Source organism: Eucalyptus grandis, chromosome 6, assembly GCF_016545825.1.
Source record: "Eucalyptus grandis isolate ANBG69807.140 chromosome 6, ASM1654582v1, whole genome shotgun sequence".
NCBI classification, from domain to species: Eukaryota; Viridiplantae; Streptophyta; class Magnoliopsida; order Myrtales; family Myrtaceae; genus Eucalyptus; species Eucalyptus grandis.
Window position 1 is genome coordinate 26,732,124 of NC_052617.1, and position 20,050 is coordinate 26,752,173.

The following is a 20,050-nucleotide window of genomic DNA, read 5'->3' on the forward strand; positions in this document are numbered from 1 at the left end:
GACCCAGGCTTCACAACCGGGTCGGGTTGGGTCGGGTCGGTTCGCGGTTATGCTAATGGGCCCACACGATCCAGTTTGATGTTTTGCCTTGGGCTTTTTGAGTCTCAAAGCCCATTGAAAATTTTCACCGGGCGCTCTCATTTTCGCTCGCTGTCTTTTTTTTTTTGCTTTTTTTAATTTCTTTTTATTTGAAGCACCCGATCAAACTTTGGTCAAAGATTTAGTAGGATTTGATTGCATAGAACGAGCTCAAATATTTTGTTACTTGCTCTTCTATGAAATAGGATTTCCTCTAATGAACATATAATGACCAATCGTGAACCTCCTATGCAAAGTGAATTAGCTTAATTAATGTCAGCATATCCATCTATCTAAGTGCGACATCTATTCTGCTACAACAATCCTTTACTAGATGCACTTATTATTTAAATACTTAGGTCTCATGAAATTTCACTTGAATTGATATTTCAAAAGAGAACTCCTCGACCACTACCTAAGAAGCAAGACATACTTCAAATTGGGAACCGATGCATCTTAATGTGCTTTGGTCAGCATGCTTAATAATTGACTCACAACACTAACGGTAAAAGATATGTCTAGTTCGGTAACTGTGAGATAGTTTAGCTTATGAACTAGTCTCCCATATCCCTAGAGGTCGAAAAAAAAAAGAGCTTCCTCTCACCTAGTAAATTAGTAATAACCTGACATAATGAATCCATTGGTGTAGCAATAGGTCTTGCATTAAGGTTTCATTTACTTTGCGGAAAATAAACAATTTGATAGAAACGATTACTTGTATCACTTGAGATAGTTATCGATAAAAAAAAAAATTATTATCAAAAACAATTAATATCTAAATATTTTCGGGTATGATGATATTTTTTTCAATCATTCGTTTATGTAAGCGATATAAATGATTGCTTATTATTTATTTTCTGTCAAGCAAGTGCACCCTGAGGAATAGTTCCTTGTAAGATATCTAACACGTACTTCCTGTTAGAAATACAAGTACCATGCTGGGACTGAAGGACCTCAATTCCAATAAAGTACTTCAAAAGCCTCAAAACGTTGGTGCTAATCCACGAACGGAGATGAGCCTTCAGTTGAGTAACGCTGACAATGCCATCTCCCCCCCCATAGTACCGGTGGAATGCAGAATGATCTGAACGACGACGTTTGAGACCAAATCCCGAAACTGCAGAGTTGAATCGATCGAACATACAAATCTACACACCTTACCGGATCACTGCCCCTAAGCAACGAATCTAGGTGGTCGCTCTATGTAGATTTCTCCCCCCAAATCAAGATGTAAGACAACACTTCTGATGTCAAGTCCCTATATTTTCAATTTGACGAATCAAGTCCTTCTACTTATGTAAATTTTCTAATTGAGTATCTCTGGTACCCAATCCAGCATTAAAAAATTTCGTGTAGGTAGAAGGACTCGATTAGATAAATTAAAGATACAAAGACTTGATTCGAAGAAAGCATCAAAAGGAGAGGAATAGATGGTAGAAATTTCCATTTCGCAATTGCAATTGTAACGTTACTGGCTATGATTAGAGCACAAACAACCTTCGAGCTTGTAGCCTTTGACGACATCAAACATTTCTGGATCGAACGAAGCTCCTTCAAATCAATAGCTGATACAAAGACCACAGATAAACAGATTCCTTTTTTTTTTTTCTTTTTTTTCGGGAAAGAAACTTCTCCGTAGAGAAGGACTTAGGGACCAACTCTTGCTCAATTTGTTAAAGTATCCAATATCACCTGTGGAGGCTTTTTATAAACATGTGATTTGCTCCAGTTTAATGCACATGCGGCTCCCCCAGGCTTACATGACACGAGTGTTAAAAGTATTCTGCATCGATTGTAAGACGAGTTTCAAAGGGACTTAATTCCCTAAAAACCCAACTTTAGTCCAATCCCAATTTTGCCCCAGATTTTTGGTCTTACAAAAATCTCAATTTTTTATTTTATTTTTATTTTAGCCTCAAATTTGCACATGAGCCCAAAAATCGCCCCTTGCTTTTGCGATTAGAAATTCATTATCAAAACACGTGTTTACAACACTCACATTCCTATCAAACAACCACTTCTTGATATTGATAATATTGAAGAAACCAATGGTGATTTTTGGACATGTGACAGATTTGGGAGTAGAGTGAAATCAAACAAAAAAATTCGGAGGATAATTGAGATTGGACCTAACGTTAGGATTTTTTTCTTTTAACTTTTTGAAATTTTGAAACAGTGCTCAACTTTGACTGTGAGGGGGGCTTGCTGGTGTTGATGACAAAGATTTAGAGGTGCTTGGCTACGGGAGTGTCTAATTTTCATATTTTGATGACTTGAACTTCACCATTGGATGGCTTCACTTTCGAATTTGGACGACTTGGGTATCATTGGGTACGGATGACAACCATTTTAACTAGAAATTAATTTCTAGAAAAGAAATGGATTTTTTCTATTTCTATTTCTAGATGAGTTTTTGAGTAAAAATACATGTTTAATAATGACGCCAAATTTATGTTTTCATAACATAATTTTACAAAATTTCTCTCTCTTAGGCTATGGTGGATGGCAACGAGTAGCAACGATGGGTGGGTGGCCAACTAGTAGAGAGGACGAGTGACGTGAAAAGTTTTTATTTTTCAATTCTATTCCAGAAATAGAGAAGCAAAAAATTTATACTTCTAATTTCTATTTCAAAACTATTTTTGAACTAAAAATGCATTCCACAAATAGAAAAATGAAATTGTATCGCCAAATGGATTTTTGTTTTAGAAACAAGACTAAAACAAAAAAATAGTTTTAGAATAGAAATAAAATGGTTTTTATGCGCACTTTCAATGACTAAGTGATATTGACAGAGGCTAATCGACAATAAGACTAGGGGTGAGCATAATTTTAAGATAGAATCAGGAATTGGAGAATTAGAATGATAGAAACCTGGTCCGATTTTAGATTTCGATGTACCCTGATTCGATTCTCGGTTCCATTTTTTAGGAACCAAAAAATCGAATTGGGGGAACCAAGAATAAAGAGATTATATTTTTATATTTTAATTCCTTTTATATCTAATGTTTGAATGTTTTATTTAACCTCTTCTTTTTCTTAGATATAATTGTTTTAATGAGAATATTATCATCAGTAAATAGGGTTTACGAGTTGAAGTGGAATGAATATATGTGGTGAGGCTTTCTAATATTTATTTTATATTAATTAATTGTAATCTTAATTTAAAACTATCATTAAGTGATCAATTATGTTGTTGTTTCATTTTATTTCAGGTGGTAAAATTTTAAGCAATTTTTCATGAATGATTGATAACTAAAATTTTATAATGTAGGTTTTATTATACGTGTTTGAATTTTTTATTTTATTTCATGTATTCATCTTTTATGGATTAATTCTAATAACAAATGAGAAACTTCCATTTTATGCTTGACTAAAAAAGAAACATAAAAAAGGAACTTATTAGACCTTGAAATCTGTGAGATGACAGAATGGGTTCCAAATTTCAAGATATACATAGTAAGTTCTAAGTTCCATAAAAATGTGGGTTTGTTCCGATGGATACGTTTCATGTTTTAGGTAAAATTTTGAACCGCTCAACCCTAAATGAAACTCCAAGTAAAAGCTAGATAGAATTCAATGACCAACAGACGATGGGTCCAACTATAGTAGAGACTGCTGCGAAGAAGCTTGAGTACTTAGCTTAGCGAAGGTTACAAGTTTTGTGAGGTGCATAAAGTTTATCATCTCTCTTTGATTCGAAAGTTACCCCAAAAAAGTCATAGACCTATTATATTAGTGTCAATTCAATTCTAAACTTTTTAATTTGGTCGAATTAATTATAAACCTTTTGATGATTATTACCAAAAAAACGTTGATGTGAACATTTACTATTCTACGTGATACGGTTAGATCCAATTCAAGTGAGGACATTGCGACCCTCGCCTATGGCCACTGACCTCCACTAGCCATCACCGAAGCCATGGACCGATAGAGGGAAGTAAGAAAAAGTAAAAGGGAAAAAAGAATTATTAAATATTATAAAGATTATCCTTGTCAGCTAGTCGTGTCATGAAAAACGACCATTGTCCACGTTAGTAAGCTAATATTGACCAGAAGGACTAGATTAATAAATAGTTCAAAAACTTAAAACTAAATTGTCAAATCAAAACTTTATAACCTTATTGACATTCGTACAATAAATTTAAGATCTTTTTGGTAATTTTCTGCTCTATATCTAGAAGTATATCTAGAAAGAACCTGGCTCGGGATCTAACTCCAATCTATTTTTCCAAGACCATCTCATCGCAAACTACATGGCAACGCACACGTACTCCATTTCCACGCAACCATTAATTCTTTGAAATATTATTATATCAACACCATATGTCGTAGCCCGTCGAAATTGAGGTCCGAATTCAGTCACTCGAGATGTCCTTCCTAACAATTCAAGGAGGAGAGTGTGGCTATGTCCAACTCGATCTAACGGATCCATACTTCGTTAAAACCAGCACATAATCATGTCATTCACGCAGCACATGCATTTGCTAGTCTTTCTTGCGCCTGCCATCAATAATCCCGTCTCTCATTTGTCCACGCGAAGCTGGATTAGATCGACAGAAACTCCATAACATCATGGATGATACAGCAAAATCAGGAATAATTAGCTAACTGCATATTCAAAAACACCACCACAATGATCCGGAACGTTATCAGTTTACCATTTGAATCGTGTATGGTGCTTAACAGAACGAATCATAAGTCCTCCTTCGCTATATTGTAGAAGATGGGATTGGTGTAAATCAGTTGTAAGCCAAAAAGTTAATTTGGCCATGCCCAAAAGGACCATTTACAGAGCAAGCAAGGCTGAGTGCAGTATTCTAACAAAATTCACTCAGTCCTATCACAGAGACTTACATGGTCAGTTCCAAAGAAAGCCGTATCTACAAATCCCACGAGACAGTTTCTATCTGTTCCACCAAAAAATGGCTAATGTTAGTTCGATCCTTTCGTCTTAGATCGCTTCCGGGAGGATCCATTGCTTCTCGCGCTTCTTTTACGCCTCTTGATGTTGTCCCTGTTGCTTATCGCCTCAATTTCAAACGCCTTGGAGGCTTTATTGTGCATGATGATGTTGGTGACGATGGCAAATGTGGAGGTCTCCCCATTGGGGGCTGACTTGATTTTCTTTTCGATGATGGCATTCTGACCGCAGCACAGGCCTTGAATTGCTGTATCTCTGAGCTTCTGAAGTACTGCGTCCTTATCGGGAGTAGAACAATCAGTTGTAACCTGCGAGTGATAAGTCGTTACTACAGCACCATTAACAAGAGAGTGAGGACAGGCATCATATTTTCTGTGTGACTGAAACATTATGTCCTTCCTTAGGTTGCTGATCCTGATAAGATGGTGCACTACTAGACAAAGAACTTGCAAGAAAAGAGCTCGCTGTTTCTTTTTCCACTTTGATACGAGCGAGAGAGATACTTCCTTTTTTCTTCTTTTTGGCCAACGAGCAAGCAAGATTTCATTGGAATCGGAATTTTAAATCGAGCAATTCAAGAAGGAAAACTTATAGGATTGTAACACGAGGATGTTGACTTCTAACGTGTGGCCAAAAAGAATCACTTTGGAACCTGATCGACGACCTAAGGGGAAAAAAGATGGCAGCCTACTTCAAAGACATTTCAAGCCTCACGGAAGGGGTTGCATGCCCATAAATATACCAGAACTTATTTTCACAGGCACAACCTTTAAATTGACAATGATGACAGGTATAGCTAATAAAGGAATGTCAGCGAAGCTGCTCAAGATTCTTACCTTAGGATCAAAAGGGATATTAATCTGGCTGCACAGACAGCCGCAGCCATTAGAGAGATTAATTTTCAAGACCATCTCAAATACTTTTGTCCTCTCTGTTCTCCTGTACATATGTAAAGAATAATGTCAAGGGAATCAAAGAACAAGAAGCTATGTCAAGACATCTTGCATTCTTGTGATTAAAGAGAAATTTCCTCACTTAGCACTACTCGGTCCCGTCGCCATGGAAATATTGTGATTTCAGGTAAAGTATCTCAAGGAACTCATGACTTGTTCGTGCTCTATCACAATGCTCATTAAATCTCAGGAACACCAATCACAGTGATCACATGAAATTTTCATATTCTATTATAATTCAGGTAATATTTTCCAAATCAAGAGCAAATCTCTTCGCTTGTTTGATGAGTTTGGCAATTGCCACTCTGATTTAAAATGTACATAAGCATTAGAAGAGGATAATTATATGAACTCAGGCTAACAGAGTGAACCATGTATCTGGATAGTCTATTGGTCAGAAAAAGAACACCTCAGGTCCCTCTTTCATGAATAACTCACATCGCTGTTGCATTGTTGCCTCTCAAAGAAAAGCAACCTTGAAGCCTTTCTTTTCTTAACTCAAATTTTTGCACTTACGAAGGCTACCCCCCCAAATAAATAAATAAATAAATAAAAGAGTGACCAAGCAATCGACATACTGCTCTAACAGAGTAGAGTAAGTACAAGATCTCTTTTAATTTGCAAATGAAAATGGCCCTCTACCACGTTAGCCATCACCATGAAACGTCATCAATGAAGGTTCTCTCATTTTTCATGGGAGGCAGAAAAAAGTCATTAATAGTTCCATAAACTTACCTTTTCAGTTGAAATGGTTGCTCATGAAGAACAGCTGCTTTGTATTTTTCCTCATCCAAAAAAGTAATCTGGAATGTTAAAAGAACATCCATCAGTCAAGCTGTGATGAGCCTTCAGAAGGGCATGCAAACAGTCCAATTTCACAGAGTCCCAACTTGATAGAAAACCCACTCCAGGTACTCAGCTTCAATAACTAATTAAGAGTATTGAAGACATCAATAGTTTGAGAACAAAGCAAAAGAAATTGTGAAGGTTGAAAATATCATCAATATAGACCCCCCACAGAAAGAAGCAAGTGGAAGCAGTGCAGTCACCATCTCAAGCTAAGCAATTGCAGGCATAGAAGATTTTTGCGATTCAACTCCACATTTGCTTATTTCAACTACAATAGATCATACACATAGAAGATTTTTTCTAAAAAATAATAAATAAAAAAAATCAACACAAGCAAGTATAAATAAATGGGTAGTCTGAGAACCAATTTTTCAAAGTGTACAATTTTCTCTGACTTCGCCAGAAATCAGAAAATATTTGTAGAGGTAAATGTTTAACTCAAATTTTTTTAATGAAATTTCACCTCAACTGATTTGATGAATGGCAATGGAGCTTTCTGCCCATGAACGCTAGACAATCTGAGCATCCAGTTGACATATTTTTCATCTGTTATGCAACCAACAAATCAACATTACAGAATAATAGACCCTTTAATAATGTCACCATATGAAGACGTATATAATGTATCGACAATCCATCAAATTCATCACAAAGCTATGCTAGGCTCAGCTGAGGGTGACTCCCTAATAGTGTATGAAATTCCAGACCTAGCTAAGTTAAGAGGGAAAATGATGCAACAGATACATATACAGATAGAAGAAAAGAAGTTCTATCTTGCTGTTAAATGAAAACAGATCCCACACTTGAATTTAGTAGTACTGCCAACCTAAGAGTGAATAATGAGCCGTAAAGGGAGCGTATAATACCACTCATCACTGTCACTAGGATTCATAAAATGAATAGCTACCTGCACTTAAAGCTTTAGTTAAAATAATCTGGACGTAGTCAATCCTCACAAATGGAGGAACCTGCATATTCAGCAAGTTCATGGCACCTGCAATAACCTGCGCCCTTTCAAATTAAAAGAAAATTATGGTGTAGATAGCAAGTCAAGCCACTCTGAGGCCTAAAAGATGCAACAAAGTTTCAGATGCTTGGTATCATGTAACCATAAGGCACACAAAACTCATAAGCACTTTTTCTCCCGATGCAGTAGGAAGCACAAGACATGTACACCAGGACGTGTCGCATTAGGCTCGCAATGTTGAGAGAAAATGAACTTAATGTGGGTACACTAACAGAATATCTAAATGACAGCTCCAACAAATCATCCAGATTGGATTAGCACAGGTGATGGCTGCATGAGGATAGAAGATGATCACACAGAGATCTCTGTGAGCCCAAGAGCGAAAATTTAGTACCTTATCTACAAATCCGCGGATCACCAAACTTGCTTTCTTGTCCTTTGGAGTTTTCTGCCAATGTGTTTAATACAGAAATAAGCTCACTAAAGAGTTGATATACGAAAAATGCTAGAACTTTATCAACTAACGGTATGTTTGATCTTGTCCATCTCCTTTCATCGAGTCTGTTCCATGTTTAATTTTATATCTTGATGGAATGCTTCTATAAGTCAGCAAGGTCAGAGTCTAATAATATAGAGCCAAGATCCCACGATATATAGAAAATGGCCTTTGTTGTGCCCAGTAACACAAACAAGTTAACACGCAGAATTCAGTAGATTAGTCAAGATATAGTTACAACCCATAGATCAATTTCCATGAGAAAGGAATAGAGACGAACATTTCTTTCATTGATTCACTCTTCTCACATGCCAACCCATAAGATTTACAGATATGGCAACGCCAAAGTTCTCCTTCAATGACATCAAAACTTGTGGCTATGCTCAGTCTAGTCCTGATTCATCTGCTTCTTACAGTTGGGAGGGAAAAAGCGCAATAATTTGGTAAAAGCATCATCATCAAGAAATGATCTGAAGTCCTTGCCTATGTTACAATATTGACCAGACTATTAATGATTTTATTTGAATCCTGACAATTTAATCCCTGCCACATATAGGATGAGAAACTAGATATACAAGTAGGCATCCTGCTTCATTGGCTATTAGATTAACACTCTGGGCCTATTCACTAGCTTCTGGCATCTATAAGTATAAAAAATCATTTATAAATTCTAACATCTTTTGCATGTCATCTAGCTCTTTATCTTGTCTTTGATTGGAAAGAAGAAGCACCTGAAGATTTACAATCACAATCTCCCCTCCACCACGTAGACATTTCAAAGGCAAGTTACAAGCAGGAGTGATCTGCAGACTGCATAGGTCATAGAGCAACCATAATTGAGACAAGTTAAGAGGAAAACCAACAAAACAAAGACACACCGATGAAGTAGATTTTTAATGGAAAGAAAAAATATTGGATAAAATATACTTCTGATTGAAGACAACCCATGTTGATGCAAACAACCAACAACAACTGAACCTCCCCCCACAAATAAGATCAAATACATGAATACATATTTTTTCTAATGTGCTGTCTCCTGATGTCAACTATATACTACCTACTAAGCTGATAGATCATGGTCATGCTATAGACGAAAGACCAGCATACAATTATAAATACAAATCTCATCAATCTGCCATGATTTTAAGAGATAAATTCCTAATTAAATTTAACAAGTAACCAAAACTAGATAAACAGTTCCCATGACCAGGCAACCTCAATATTACCTTGTTCCTAAGCACAAAACAACATCAGCCACTCGACAATGCTTCTCTGCACAGCTCATCTCCTTTGAGGGCAAAGCATCCTAATACAGAAACTGGGTTTCAGCACCATAAGTATAATAAGAAAAAATACAGGTGTCGAAACTCCCTGTTTCCTTTTGACTACTCTAAACCACATCAAGAGAACTGACAGGTAAGATCAAATATTTATCGTGCGTGGTGGCATGAAATGGTTACAACGCTTTCCATAGACAACATATTGCTAAAACTACTTATGAAATGAGGTATCCACTTCAAAGGAGGGTAAAGAAAGAAAGAAGAACCAAGTCAATGCCAATATAGGATGGCCATTTGAACTATCCTAATTGTCCCTGTCCAAAGATGAGTATTGGCTATTTTCAACGGTACTAAGCACATTTCTTTAGTATCACTGTCCTTCAACACAAAAACATGCCTTCGGATGGACTCTTAAACAATCAGACCGCGTCTAAATTTGGTTCAACTTCTTTTTCAATGAAACTATCAACTTCAACGAGCACTAAGTTCAAAGAACATTAAACAGCGAAAAGGGACACAGGTAAGCAGCTATATTCATTAACTCTGCTGTTCCTGTTATTCTTAATTGAAGAATAATATTCAACTAGTAGGTGAAGTAAAATAATGCAAGTTAAAAAAGTCATATGGGTACCTCCCAATCAAGGACTGTGTCTCTAAGCTTTGCTCCACAATTTGCATCAGAACAATGACGTGAAGTCTCCTTCAGTCCTATTGACTCCACTTCAAAGTCTCGAAAGTACCTTCATATGTGAACTAATGCTTCTTAATTGACAAGTACGTGCAAAAAAGAACAGATGATACAAAGTTTGCATCTTCAATGTAATAACTAATGCAGACTGCAAAAAGCCTACACAGGATGAAAATTTATGTTAAGTGAAAAGTCACTAAATTTGCAGTGGCCATTAATGCTAATTCAACTGATGTAAGCTTCTAAACTTAACTCATGTCAGGAAAATTTAGCCCTCCACAGATGGATGGACCAACTCATGTGACATGCAGTCTTATAGTTTCCATACTTTCCTAATTCTCTGATGCCTTTACCGATAGACTTCAATTTGTTGAGCTTCTGCAGAATTTATCATATTGAAAGTAAATACTCGTCTCCACTAAGTTGTTATTTACAAGCTTTTCACAGCAAACAGAGCCCTGACTCACACATAAAGGTTTCCTTATCTTCATGGCTACATTTTTTCGGGGCAATATCATACTTGATGTGCCGAATAACTACAGTTCCACACTCACAAAAGTAGATATGCTGCAAGTTTTAACAAAAGGCAATGTGCATAGATTCATAGGCAAAACAGCTCACTGTGAGGACCCAACGGAACTGGAAAACAACTACTTGCAACCACAACTGTAATATCACTCACTCAGCTCCACAGGAAGGACAAGTCTCCATGAATGAATTTCCATGTAATTCAGCAAGCTTCTCCCTTGGGATTCCAGACCGGAGGTGGAGACCATCGACATTCTAGAATTTGCGATATCCAAGATAAGATTGAATTAGAAATTAAAGCTCAGAATGCCCACAAACTAACAACAGGTATCAATTAATGAGAAATTTCTACTGACTATGTGATGAATCCAGTATTTCTAATAAAACTCCACGACATGAAATGACCATCTTAAGGCACCAGTTATTCTTAAGAACATTGAAAGTAGCTAAGGAAAAGCAAAAACTCAAACTAAACGATCTCTCATTGCCACAGCTTATTGAAAAGTATACACTAGTGAAAATATGAAAAACCTAGCCTTACCTGACTAATGACAAATTTCAAAATGCCAGCCCTCTCAAGTTCAACCAAAGCCATGTGTGTCATGCTTGGTACAGCTCGATGAAATGGAAGTGAAGCTTGAGGCAATGGCCTGCCTTCACGCTGCACTCAACAAATGGAGACTTTTCAACAAAATAACTAAACTGCTAAGTAACTTTTACAAGGAGCATCTTACTACTGATTGCCATATCAGACCATGTGCAGAAATATCAGATGCTTGAGATCTGGCAACTTGGATAGTAGGATTAGATGAGATTCGTTGACTAAAACTGCTATAATATTAAGCTTGTTCTTCACAAATGTTTTAAAAGTTCTTGGCGCCATAGGTGGAAGTTGACATTCTTTTCCTAGTTCCTGTCTCTTTCCTCCCTTTTGCTGAAATCCCTAGTTACTGTCTTGCTAAGAGAATGAACTGCCATTTTAAATATCCACTTGGATACTAAGCTTTTAAAAACACCTTCAAAGGTGAGTATCCATAGAAAGCACTCACGACAAAAAAAATGAAGTGCTTTTAGTCCCAAGTAATGCTTCTTCCCTCTTGTCGCCATTTTGAGATTGTAATGAAGTGTGTTTCTATCCTCCTTAGAAAAGAAGGAAGAATTGAACTGTCACCCATAAATGCAAAATTTAATTGTTATGACAACTAATTTTCACCTGGAGTGTCCAAATTCCTTTGGGACCTCGAAAATCAGGGATGCCACAAGATGTTGATATTCCTGCACCTGTAAACACCACTAGATGCTTACTCTGCAAGAACAAGAGAATTGAAAAGGATTACTCAACTTGCTAACAAATATGGTTATCGCCGTCTTATTGAGTAAAATTGCAGAATTCGAACCTCTTTTATTGTCATTGCAAGTTTTTCAATCTGCCAAAACAAAAACAGCCAAGAATTAGACTAAAGAAGATTCATGAGGATCTAAAGTTGAATTCTGGACGTGCAAAACTCTAAATCAGCAAATTAGTCAGACCTCTGTTCTCTAATGGCAGGAAGTGCAGAAATGGAAAGCACATTTCCAATTGCTAGACTAAGTTGAACTATTATCACAAGCACTAGACACAATGGCATATCTCTCATACGAAAAGAAAACACGAGCTCATGAATGGCCATTTCATTAATCAAAGTCAGCATAAGGACGTAATATCAACAAGAAATAAAGAGAGTCCTCACTGTTGTCTACTCAAGTTTCTTCACACCCAAAAAGCCTTAAAGATTCTAAAGCAGAAGCATTTTGATAGTGCCGCAGCTCTGACACATAAAGACAAAGGATATGGCAACAAGGGCTCTGTATGCCTTGGGCCGTTTTACTCAGGCGGAGACTCCTGAGTAAGGCAATACTTTTGTGATCTGGAATCGCGAAGGCAATAGTACAGATCGTGACACAATCATCGCATACAGAATAAAGTTCCAGTAGCACAACAATTGCGGCAGTTTAATTGTCAACTTCACCATGTACATTTGCCATCTAAGACCTATACCGCCATTCAAAGATAACCAATTCTACGCATGCATAGTCATTAGGTCTGACGAGTCAGGAACAACACTCAATCCTTCCACAAAAACCCTCGCATTGAAACATCAGAGGCGGCGAACCCGAAAGACCACTAGGAAACAGAGAGCAACACCAACCGCATGCGCACATGCCACCGTCGACGGTCGAGCCAATCAAGAACTGCACAAAGCAGCACATGCGATTGACCAAAAGTTCGCCACATTCATTGCACGAGGAGGATCGTCCGCAACGCGGGCACGGATCGTTTTACATAACGGGGCGAAAAAATATAAACGACCCAGAAGAAGGATTCAGGAGATTATTCATCTAAACGAAAAAGAACAGAAACCCAGAAGAGAAAAATCAGAGATTTAGCGAGAAAAAACTTCATTCTCTACTTTTTCTTGCAAAACGTCGGGTAGGTCGAAGAACTCCCGCATTCCAACTTCGCCGACATCTTCTATGTAGGAGAGCTTCTCGGCGTAGCCCAGAGACATGGTACTCTCTCGCTATCACCAGCACACGGCCGGTGATCTCTCTCTGTTTATGCTCTGCGTATGTGCCTGAGACTAGGAAGAGAGAGAGAGAGAGAATCGTTGGCGAGGAAGTTGAGGAGGCCTCCTTTATACGCAACAGAGTTTGTCAAAAGCCCGTTGCAGTACTCTCTTCGTTTGCGGGGTCGAGCTGGACGACCGGGCAAAGCCGATGCACCGTCCTGCTTACAATTTCCATGGACGATGTACGATGCACGATACGTGCGCCGTCCGTGTCATGATCATAGGGTCGGAGGCCTCGGACAAAATCCGGCACCAAACAAGTTCATGAAATTGTGAATCCGACTCGATCGAACCAAATTACCCTATGATAAAAAAGAAAGAAAGAGCACTCTTAAATTATATATGCGAAATTAAAGATAAAACAAGAGTATTTGGAAGGTTGGCTTAGGCCGTGTTTGTTTAATTGTGTTTCTATTTTCTGGAATAAAAATTTCTATTTTTTTTGTTCTGGAGAAAAAAAAAAGAACAGAAACACATTTATTTACACTTTTGTTTTTGAGAATAAAAATTTTATTATTTTGTTTACGGAAACTGAGATTTAGAACATAAATAAAAAGTAGAAAAACTTGTTTTTTTGTTTCGAGGAACAATTCCAAAAAACACTTCTTCTTCTTTTTTTTTCTCATTTTCTTCTTCTATTTTCTTTGGCCGGTCGCCGACCTCAGCCATGGCTGACAACCGGCCGTCAAGGGTCGGTGACCTCGCGAAGCGTTGCTAGCCCCGACGAGGCTCGGCCTCACCTTAGCCCAGGTGAGCTCGAGCTCGCCCAGATCCGGCGAGGTCATCGACCCTCGTCGGCCGGTTGCCTGCCATGGCCGAGGCCGCTGGCCAAAAGGAAGAAAGAAAAAAAAAAGGAAAAAAAAATAAAAATATTAAAAAATTAAAAGAAACAAAAAAATTATACAAGTTTACCATGTGTTTCTATTCTTTTTTTTTATTTCAGAACAAAAATTTTGTGCGATTACGAAACGTGTTCTTATGTTAAAAAATTGTTGACTCGGAATAGAAATAGTTTATTTTATTTATGTTCCCAAAAATAGTTTTTGAATAGAAACGTTACCAAACGCAGTCTTAGTTTAGTATTGCAGTTTCAACCTTAGGTATTATTAAAATAAATGATCTCAAAAAAGAAAAGGGTATTTGTAGAATGGTAAACAAAACGGTGAAATTTAGTGTGAAATGAGTCGAAATAGAAAGAAGAGACTTGTTATCTTTCCATGATCTAACCGTTGAGTCACTTATAATGATTGTTGGGTCAAACCTATTATATTATGTTCACTCACTTCATTACATTCCAACAGTTAAAGAGAATGATATAACGATACCCGACATCATTGAGAATCTCAACAGGACTATACCTTAAGGGCATGTATGGCAATTTGGATGCGAGATTTAATTAAGATGATAATTACCTTCTCGAACAATTGGTGATGTGATTTGGATGAGATATGAGGGTAAGTCTAAATCTAGGCCTAGATAACTAATCTCAGCCTCAGGGTGTGATGGTTTTGCCCCCACCTATTATAGATTAGGACCTAATGAGAAATAGAAGAAGGAAAATCGACTTGATCTGCAACGAAACGCCCCCTCTATCAATAATTGCCCCGTGACCACCGACGTACAAATTTGCCGTCAAATTTGACCTCAGGAGGACTCTTTACCCTAGCAGATCCAACTTCGTGCGAGCACCACGCGATGTCACCGTCCTCAAGCTGTCGCGCTCCACGGTTGATGGGGAGCTTTCACTCCTCTCATGCCCCCTCCCTTTTTTTCCCTCCGTGCTTAACTTCTTTTCCTTTGGCGTTGTGCGCTTTGGCACGGATCGATCATCGCGAAAAAAGCAACCACCGCCACAGTGGTGCTTCAACAATGGTGACCCCTACGATAGCAGCCAGCGGCGGCTGCCCGTAGTATTGTTTTTCTTTATCTTATGTTCTTTTTCCTGATTTCATTTTTAAGGTTTTTTTTTATACATTTTTTTAATCTTTTCTAATTTCATCAATTATTTTATCCTACCAAATAAGAGATTGGGTACGAGAAATCTAAGGGTGCTTGTTATTCTATCCTATCCGACTTGATATCCTAATGACCATAAAACAAGTGTACTTGCTCGTTGAGCAAAAATATTTCTTTTGTAACTTATTCCTAGGACTGGTCACTACTCACCAGCAATTGAAATAATCGCAACACACTCATTTCAGAGGCACCGATCTATGTATGTCTAAGCTTTTATATATCACTCAATTTACTTAAATGAAACTAATATTTAAAGAACAAAAAGGTCAAAAAAGTATATAAAAAAAAGACACTGTATGAGGATGATTCTCTTTTAATTTTCTTTGTGCATTTTGTTTTATTAATAGCCATAGAACATTATATTGATGTGATATTGATATCAAAGTCTATGCGCTTGAACTAGTACACCAATTGATATGACTCATTTAATACTCAATTAGTTAAGGTTAAATGGCTTCCCAAAAAGAGGTTTGTATGGCAAAGTGGACTGAGTCGAGCTTGTAAGTTTGTTGGTAATAGAGGTAAAAAAAGGAAATCGCACCACCTCTACCTACAACAAAGCGGGATGGAATAACATACATACCAACTTCAATAAATAGACGGGACTCTACTTTAGTATAGTTCAGTTAAAGAACATGGTCAACAAACTGCAGTATAGTAATTTCAAGAAAATTTTGTCATAATCTGGATTTGGATGGGATAATATAAAAATACGGTTGCTGTGGAGGATCAAAGTGTGTGGATGTCTCATGTCAAGGTATTAATTTACCTGGGTCATTTTGTTTATATTGTATTGCAAGCTTTAATCATGTTGTTGACATCTATCATTATTGTATAAATTCAAGGATAATAACGAATGGGTTAAATTCAGAAAGGATGGGTTTCCTCAGTATCCTAATTTGTGTATCGTGTTTAGTGATATATATGCTACTGGGGAGTATACAGCAGGAAATGTATAAGAAGTGGTAGTGTCCTTAAAGAAAGATGACAATGGTGGTGATAGTGGTAATGGTCATGTAGTAGGTGATTTAGAGGAATTTGATGAATACCATATTGATGAGAAAGTCTTCACACCTAATACGACTACTACCTCAGATCATAATAAACACAAGCAGGATAGCACTCCAAATTCTAAGAGGAGGAGGAAAAGTAACACATATGATGTTAGTGACACCTGCAAAGCCATTCAAAAAATGATTAAATTCAAAACTAGTCAATCAACAAGTGGCTTTGTGACCTCTCATATGCTCCATCACCTATAGACCCCTACTCTATAAGAGTCGTGGTTGCCATCTTAAATGGCATGTTTGATTTGGAGCAGAATCTTTATAACAAAACTATGAACCAATCAATGCCTTAATACCACTTGGAGAGAGGCTTTCATCATATCGCTACTTGAAAGAAGACATGGATTTATTGAATCTCTTTAAGCATATGTTGAGTACTATGCTATGGATTTATATATTTAGTTTAATTTCACTTTGTAACTTATGTATTTAAGATACTTTGGTCTTTTTCATGATGCAATTATGAAAAATTTATGGCTATTGTTGGTTATTGTTAGATTCCTTACTTATATATTGTGTTTATCTTCCTTTTTCATGTGATGGCATAGGTAATATTGAGGGGGATGAAAGTAGCATGTATAGTGATCAAGTAACAACAGGTAAATCGATTGAACTAGACTTTGATGATTTTAATATTGATATACTGATAACATGGTTATGCATTGTTGCGGTGGATATGTCTATGCACACGAGAGAACCTATTAGGGATAGCATAATGTCAGGACTTGAATGGATGAGAGAGGTTCTTCAAGAACATTCATATAGAATATATGAAACTTTTAGAATTGAAAGACATGTTTTTCTCAACCTTTGTGATTTGATGAAGGCAAGAGGCTGGCTGGAATAATAGTCGATATATAAAGGTAGATGAACAAATTGGGATCTTCTTATTTATGATTTGTCACAAAAATTCGAATAGAAATTTATGCGAAAGATTTCAACGTTTGGAAAAAACTATTAGTAGATACTACACTATAATGTTGAAAACAATTCTCAAACTTGCAAAAGAGATTATCATACCACATTCATTTGATGTTGTCCCAAATGAGATTCTTATGGATCCTAATCATAAACTTTACTTCAAGGTAGGGATTTTTCATACATTCACTTACAACATCAGTGTCATTTTGTTGCTAATCTTAAATAACATTAGTCTTTGATAAAACGACAAGTTTGTGTGGGCACTATTGATGGTACTCATGTTCATGCTTCTATACATGTGTCGAAGTAAATCCCATTTAGAGGCAGAAAATGAATTACCACTCAAAATATGATGTGTGTATATTCATTTGATATGAAATTTACTTTTGGGTATGCTAGTTGGGAATGATCTACCAACGATTGCCGAGTGCTATCAGCAGCACTCGAGACTCCTCGTTTGGAATTTCCTCAACCACCGCTAGGTATTTACTTGTTCTAAAAGTATCAATTTTCTTTAAGATTGTATTGTATTTACAAATCACGACTAATATATGAATACCTTGTTATAGACAAATACTGTGTTGTAGATTCTGGTTATGCATCAACTCCAAAATTCTTAACTCCTTTTAAAGGTGAATGGTATCATCTAAATGATTATAGAGGTAAAGCAAGATGACCAAGAACAGCAAGAGATAGGGGTGTGCATGGTCCGGGCGGGCGATTCCCGACCTAGAACCGGGAACCGCCCGCTAAGGACCGGTTCCGAAAAATCGGAACCGGGATCCACCCGTTTGTTGGGTAGATCCACCCGGGAACCGGACCTCCGGTCCGGTCCGGTTCCGGTGGATCCATGGAACCAATTTTGACGCCAAAAATTCTGGTTTTCAAGAGCGAAACAATTTTGGTTTCCCGGACCGCCGGTCCGGAAGTTTTGAGCTCTAAAATCGGTTCCATGGAGCAGCGGCTGTGGCGAGTGGCGACCGGCGCGAGGGGGCGGACAGTGGCGGAGGAGGAGCGGCGGCGGTGGCGTGAATGCTTGGTGAGGAATCGAAGACGAGGAGAAGAGATTGAGGAAGAAACAGAGAGATAATTAAAAGCGAGGAAGAAATCGGAAGAGAATCAAGAGATGAGAAGCAAATTAGGGCTTCTTACCTTGTTGAGTGACGGAAAAGGGGCTCGCCGGCTCGGTCAAGAGTTCTTGCGGGCGGAGGAGCAGCGGTTGGCCGCCGGTGAGTGGTGACCGGCGCGAGGGGGCGGACGGTGGCGGAGGAGGAGCGGCGGCGGCGGCGTGGATACTCGGGGTGGACCGTGGAACCGTGGAATCGAAGACGAAGAGAAGGAAAGGAACAGAGAGAGTCGGAGGTTGAAGAAGAAGAAACGCGATTAGGGCTTCGCCAATTAGGGGCGGGGGCTTCGTTCGCGACTTTGTTTTTTTTTTTTTTTTAATTATAAATAGTACCGGTCCGGTCCGGGTGGGCGGGCGGGCGGATCCGCCCACGGAACCGGGAACCGGACCGGTTCCCACCAGTTCTCAACAATTGGACCGGGAACCGGACCGGTTCCCTCAAGAACCGCCGGTTCCGGGCTGTTCCGGTCCGGTTCCGGGCGGTCCGGGCGGTTCCCGGGTCCAATGCACACCCCTAGCAAGAGAGTTGTTCAACTATAGGCATTCTTTACTAAGGAATGTCATTGAGAGATCATTTGTGGCATTAAAAAATCGCATCTTTATTTTGAGATACATGCCTGCATTTACAATTCGAAAACAAACACATATTGTAATTGCATGTTGTACTATCTATAATTACATCTGTGATCAAGACATGAGGGATAAAAACTTTTCTTTATATGAAAATCCAGAGTATCCATTTGGACCTACACAAGATGGGGTTATATGCGATATATCGACCGAGGAGAAAATTGATATGAACATGCTTAGAAAAAGTATTGCCAATAAAATGGCAATGGATCATAATATGTCGAGATTCCACGAAATCGTGTTTTCAACTTTTGTAATATATTTCTATTATTTTATACTTGGAGATTTCCAATCTTTGCTTTTGTAATGTGATGCTGTATTTAATGATTCATATCTCAATTCTTGTAATGTGATGTTGTACTTGAGGATTTACTTGAGAATTTCCCTTATTTGTAGTGATCTTTTATGACAAGCTCCATCACACTTCGTAAAATTTGCCGATTTTATAAAATTTGCCGCAAATTGCCCAATACACTTCTTTGTGTTTCTTTCTAAAACGATTATCCGATATCGTAAATCGTGGCGGTGATCGACATGACACACTAGCATTAAGGTGATTGGAATATTTGCATGAGAAGGTTCAACCTTCTATAATCCAAGGGATTTTAGGTTTACCAGTGTGCTTATTTTTTTTTTTTTAAATTCAAAGCCAAAATTTAGACACCTGACATGGTTGCCCGCCTTCATTTTACTAGAATTTTGGAAACCTTTGGCTATCATGCTTAAGAGTAATGCATATGGATCTCTTTTTTTTCTATTGTATGGAGAATATTGATAAGTATATTGTTTGAATGTAATTGTCTATCTAGGTGGATGCTAAAAAAATTTGTGTGAAAATTTAGAAAATTCAATATAACAACTCTTACTTTATATTTGGGTTCATAAATATATAAAATTTATAAGAATGTATATCTCACT

The 20,050-nt window shown here is 37.7% G+C and overlaps 1 protein-coding gene across 1 annotated transcript; it reads right to left on the bottom strand.

Annotated features, from left to right (window-relative positions):
* Window positions 1-4,715: 4,715 nt before the first annotated feature.
* Window positions 4,716-13,498, bottom strand: LOC104449123 (NAD-dependent protein deacetylase SRT1). Its single transcript, XM_010063151.3, has 14 exons — window positions 13,214-13,498; window positions 12,161-12,190; window positions 11,977-12,069; window positions 11,305-11,424; window positions 10,918-11,018; window positions 10,179-10,287; window positions 9,494-9,573; window positions 8,999-9,077; window positions 8,166-8,219; window positions 7,712-7,808; window positions 7,268-7,350; window positions 6,691-6,758; window positions 5,839-5,941; window positions 4,716-5,310 (listed from the first exon to the last, which is right to left on the bottom strand). Exons 1-14 carry the CDS (start codon window positions 13,310-13,312, stop codon window positions 5,014-5,016), a joined length of 1,413 nt encoding a protein of 470 aa, XP_010061453.1. The 5' UTR covers window positions 13,313-13,498; the 3' UTR covers window positions 4,716-5,013.
* Between the last annotated feature and the right edge of the window lie 6,552 nt (window positions 13,499-20,050).

What these genes read in the sequence shown, in the direction of transcription:
- LOC104449123 (XM_010063151.3), bottom strand. Translation starts at nt 13,312, where the DNA reads ATGTCTCTGGGCTACGCCGAGAAGCTCTCCTACATAGAAGATGTCGGC. An exon ending in TGAAATTTGTCATTAGTCAG is followed by an intron (nt 11,019 to 11,304) that starts GTAAGGCTAGGT and finishes CGCAAATTCTAG; the next exon opens with AATGTCGATGGTCTCCACCT. An exon ending in TGTCCTTCCTGTGGAGCTGA is followed by an intron (nt 10,288 to 10,917) that starts GTGAGTGATATT and finishes TCACATATGAAG; the next exon opens with GTACTTTCGAGACTTTGAAG.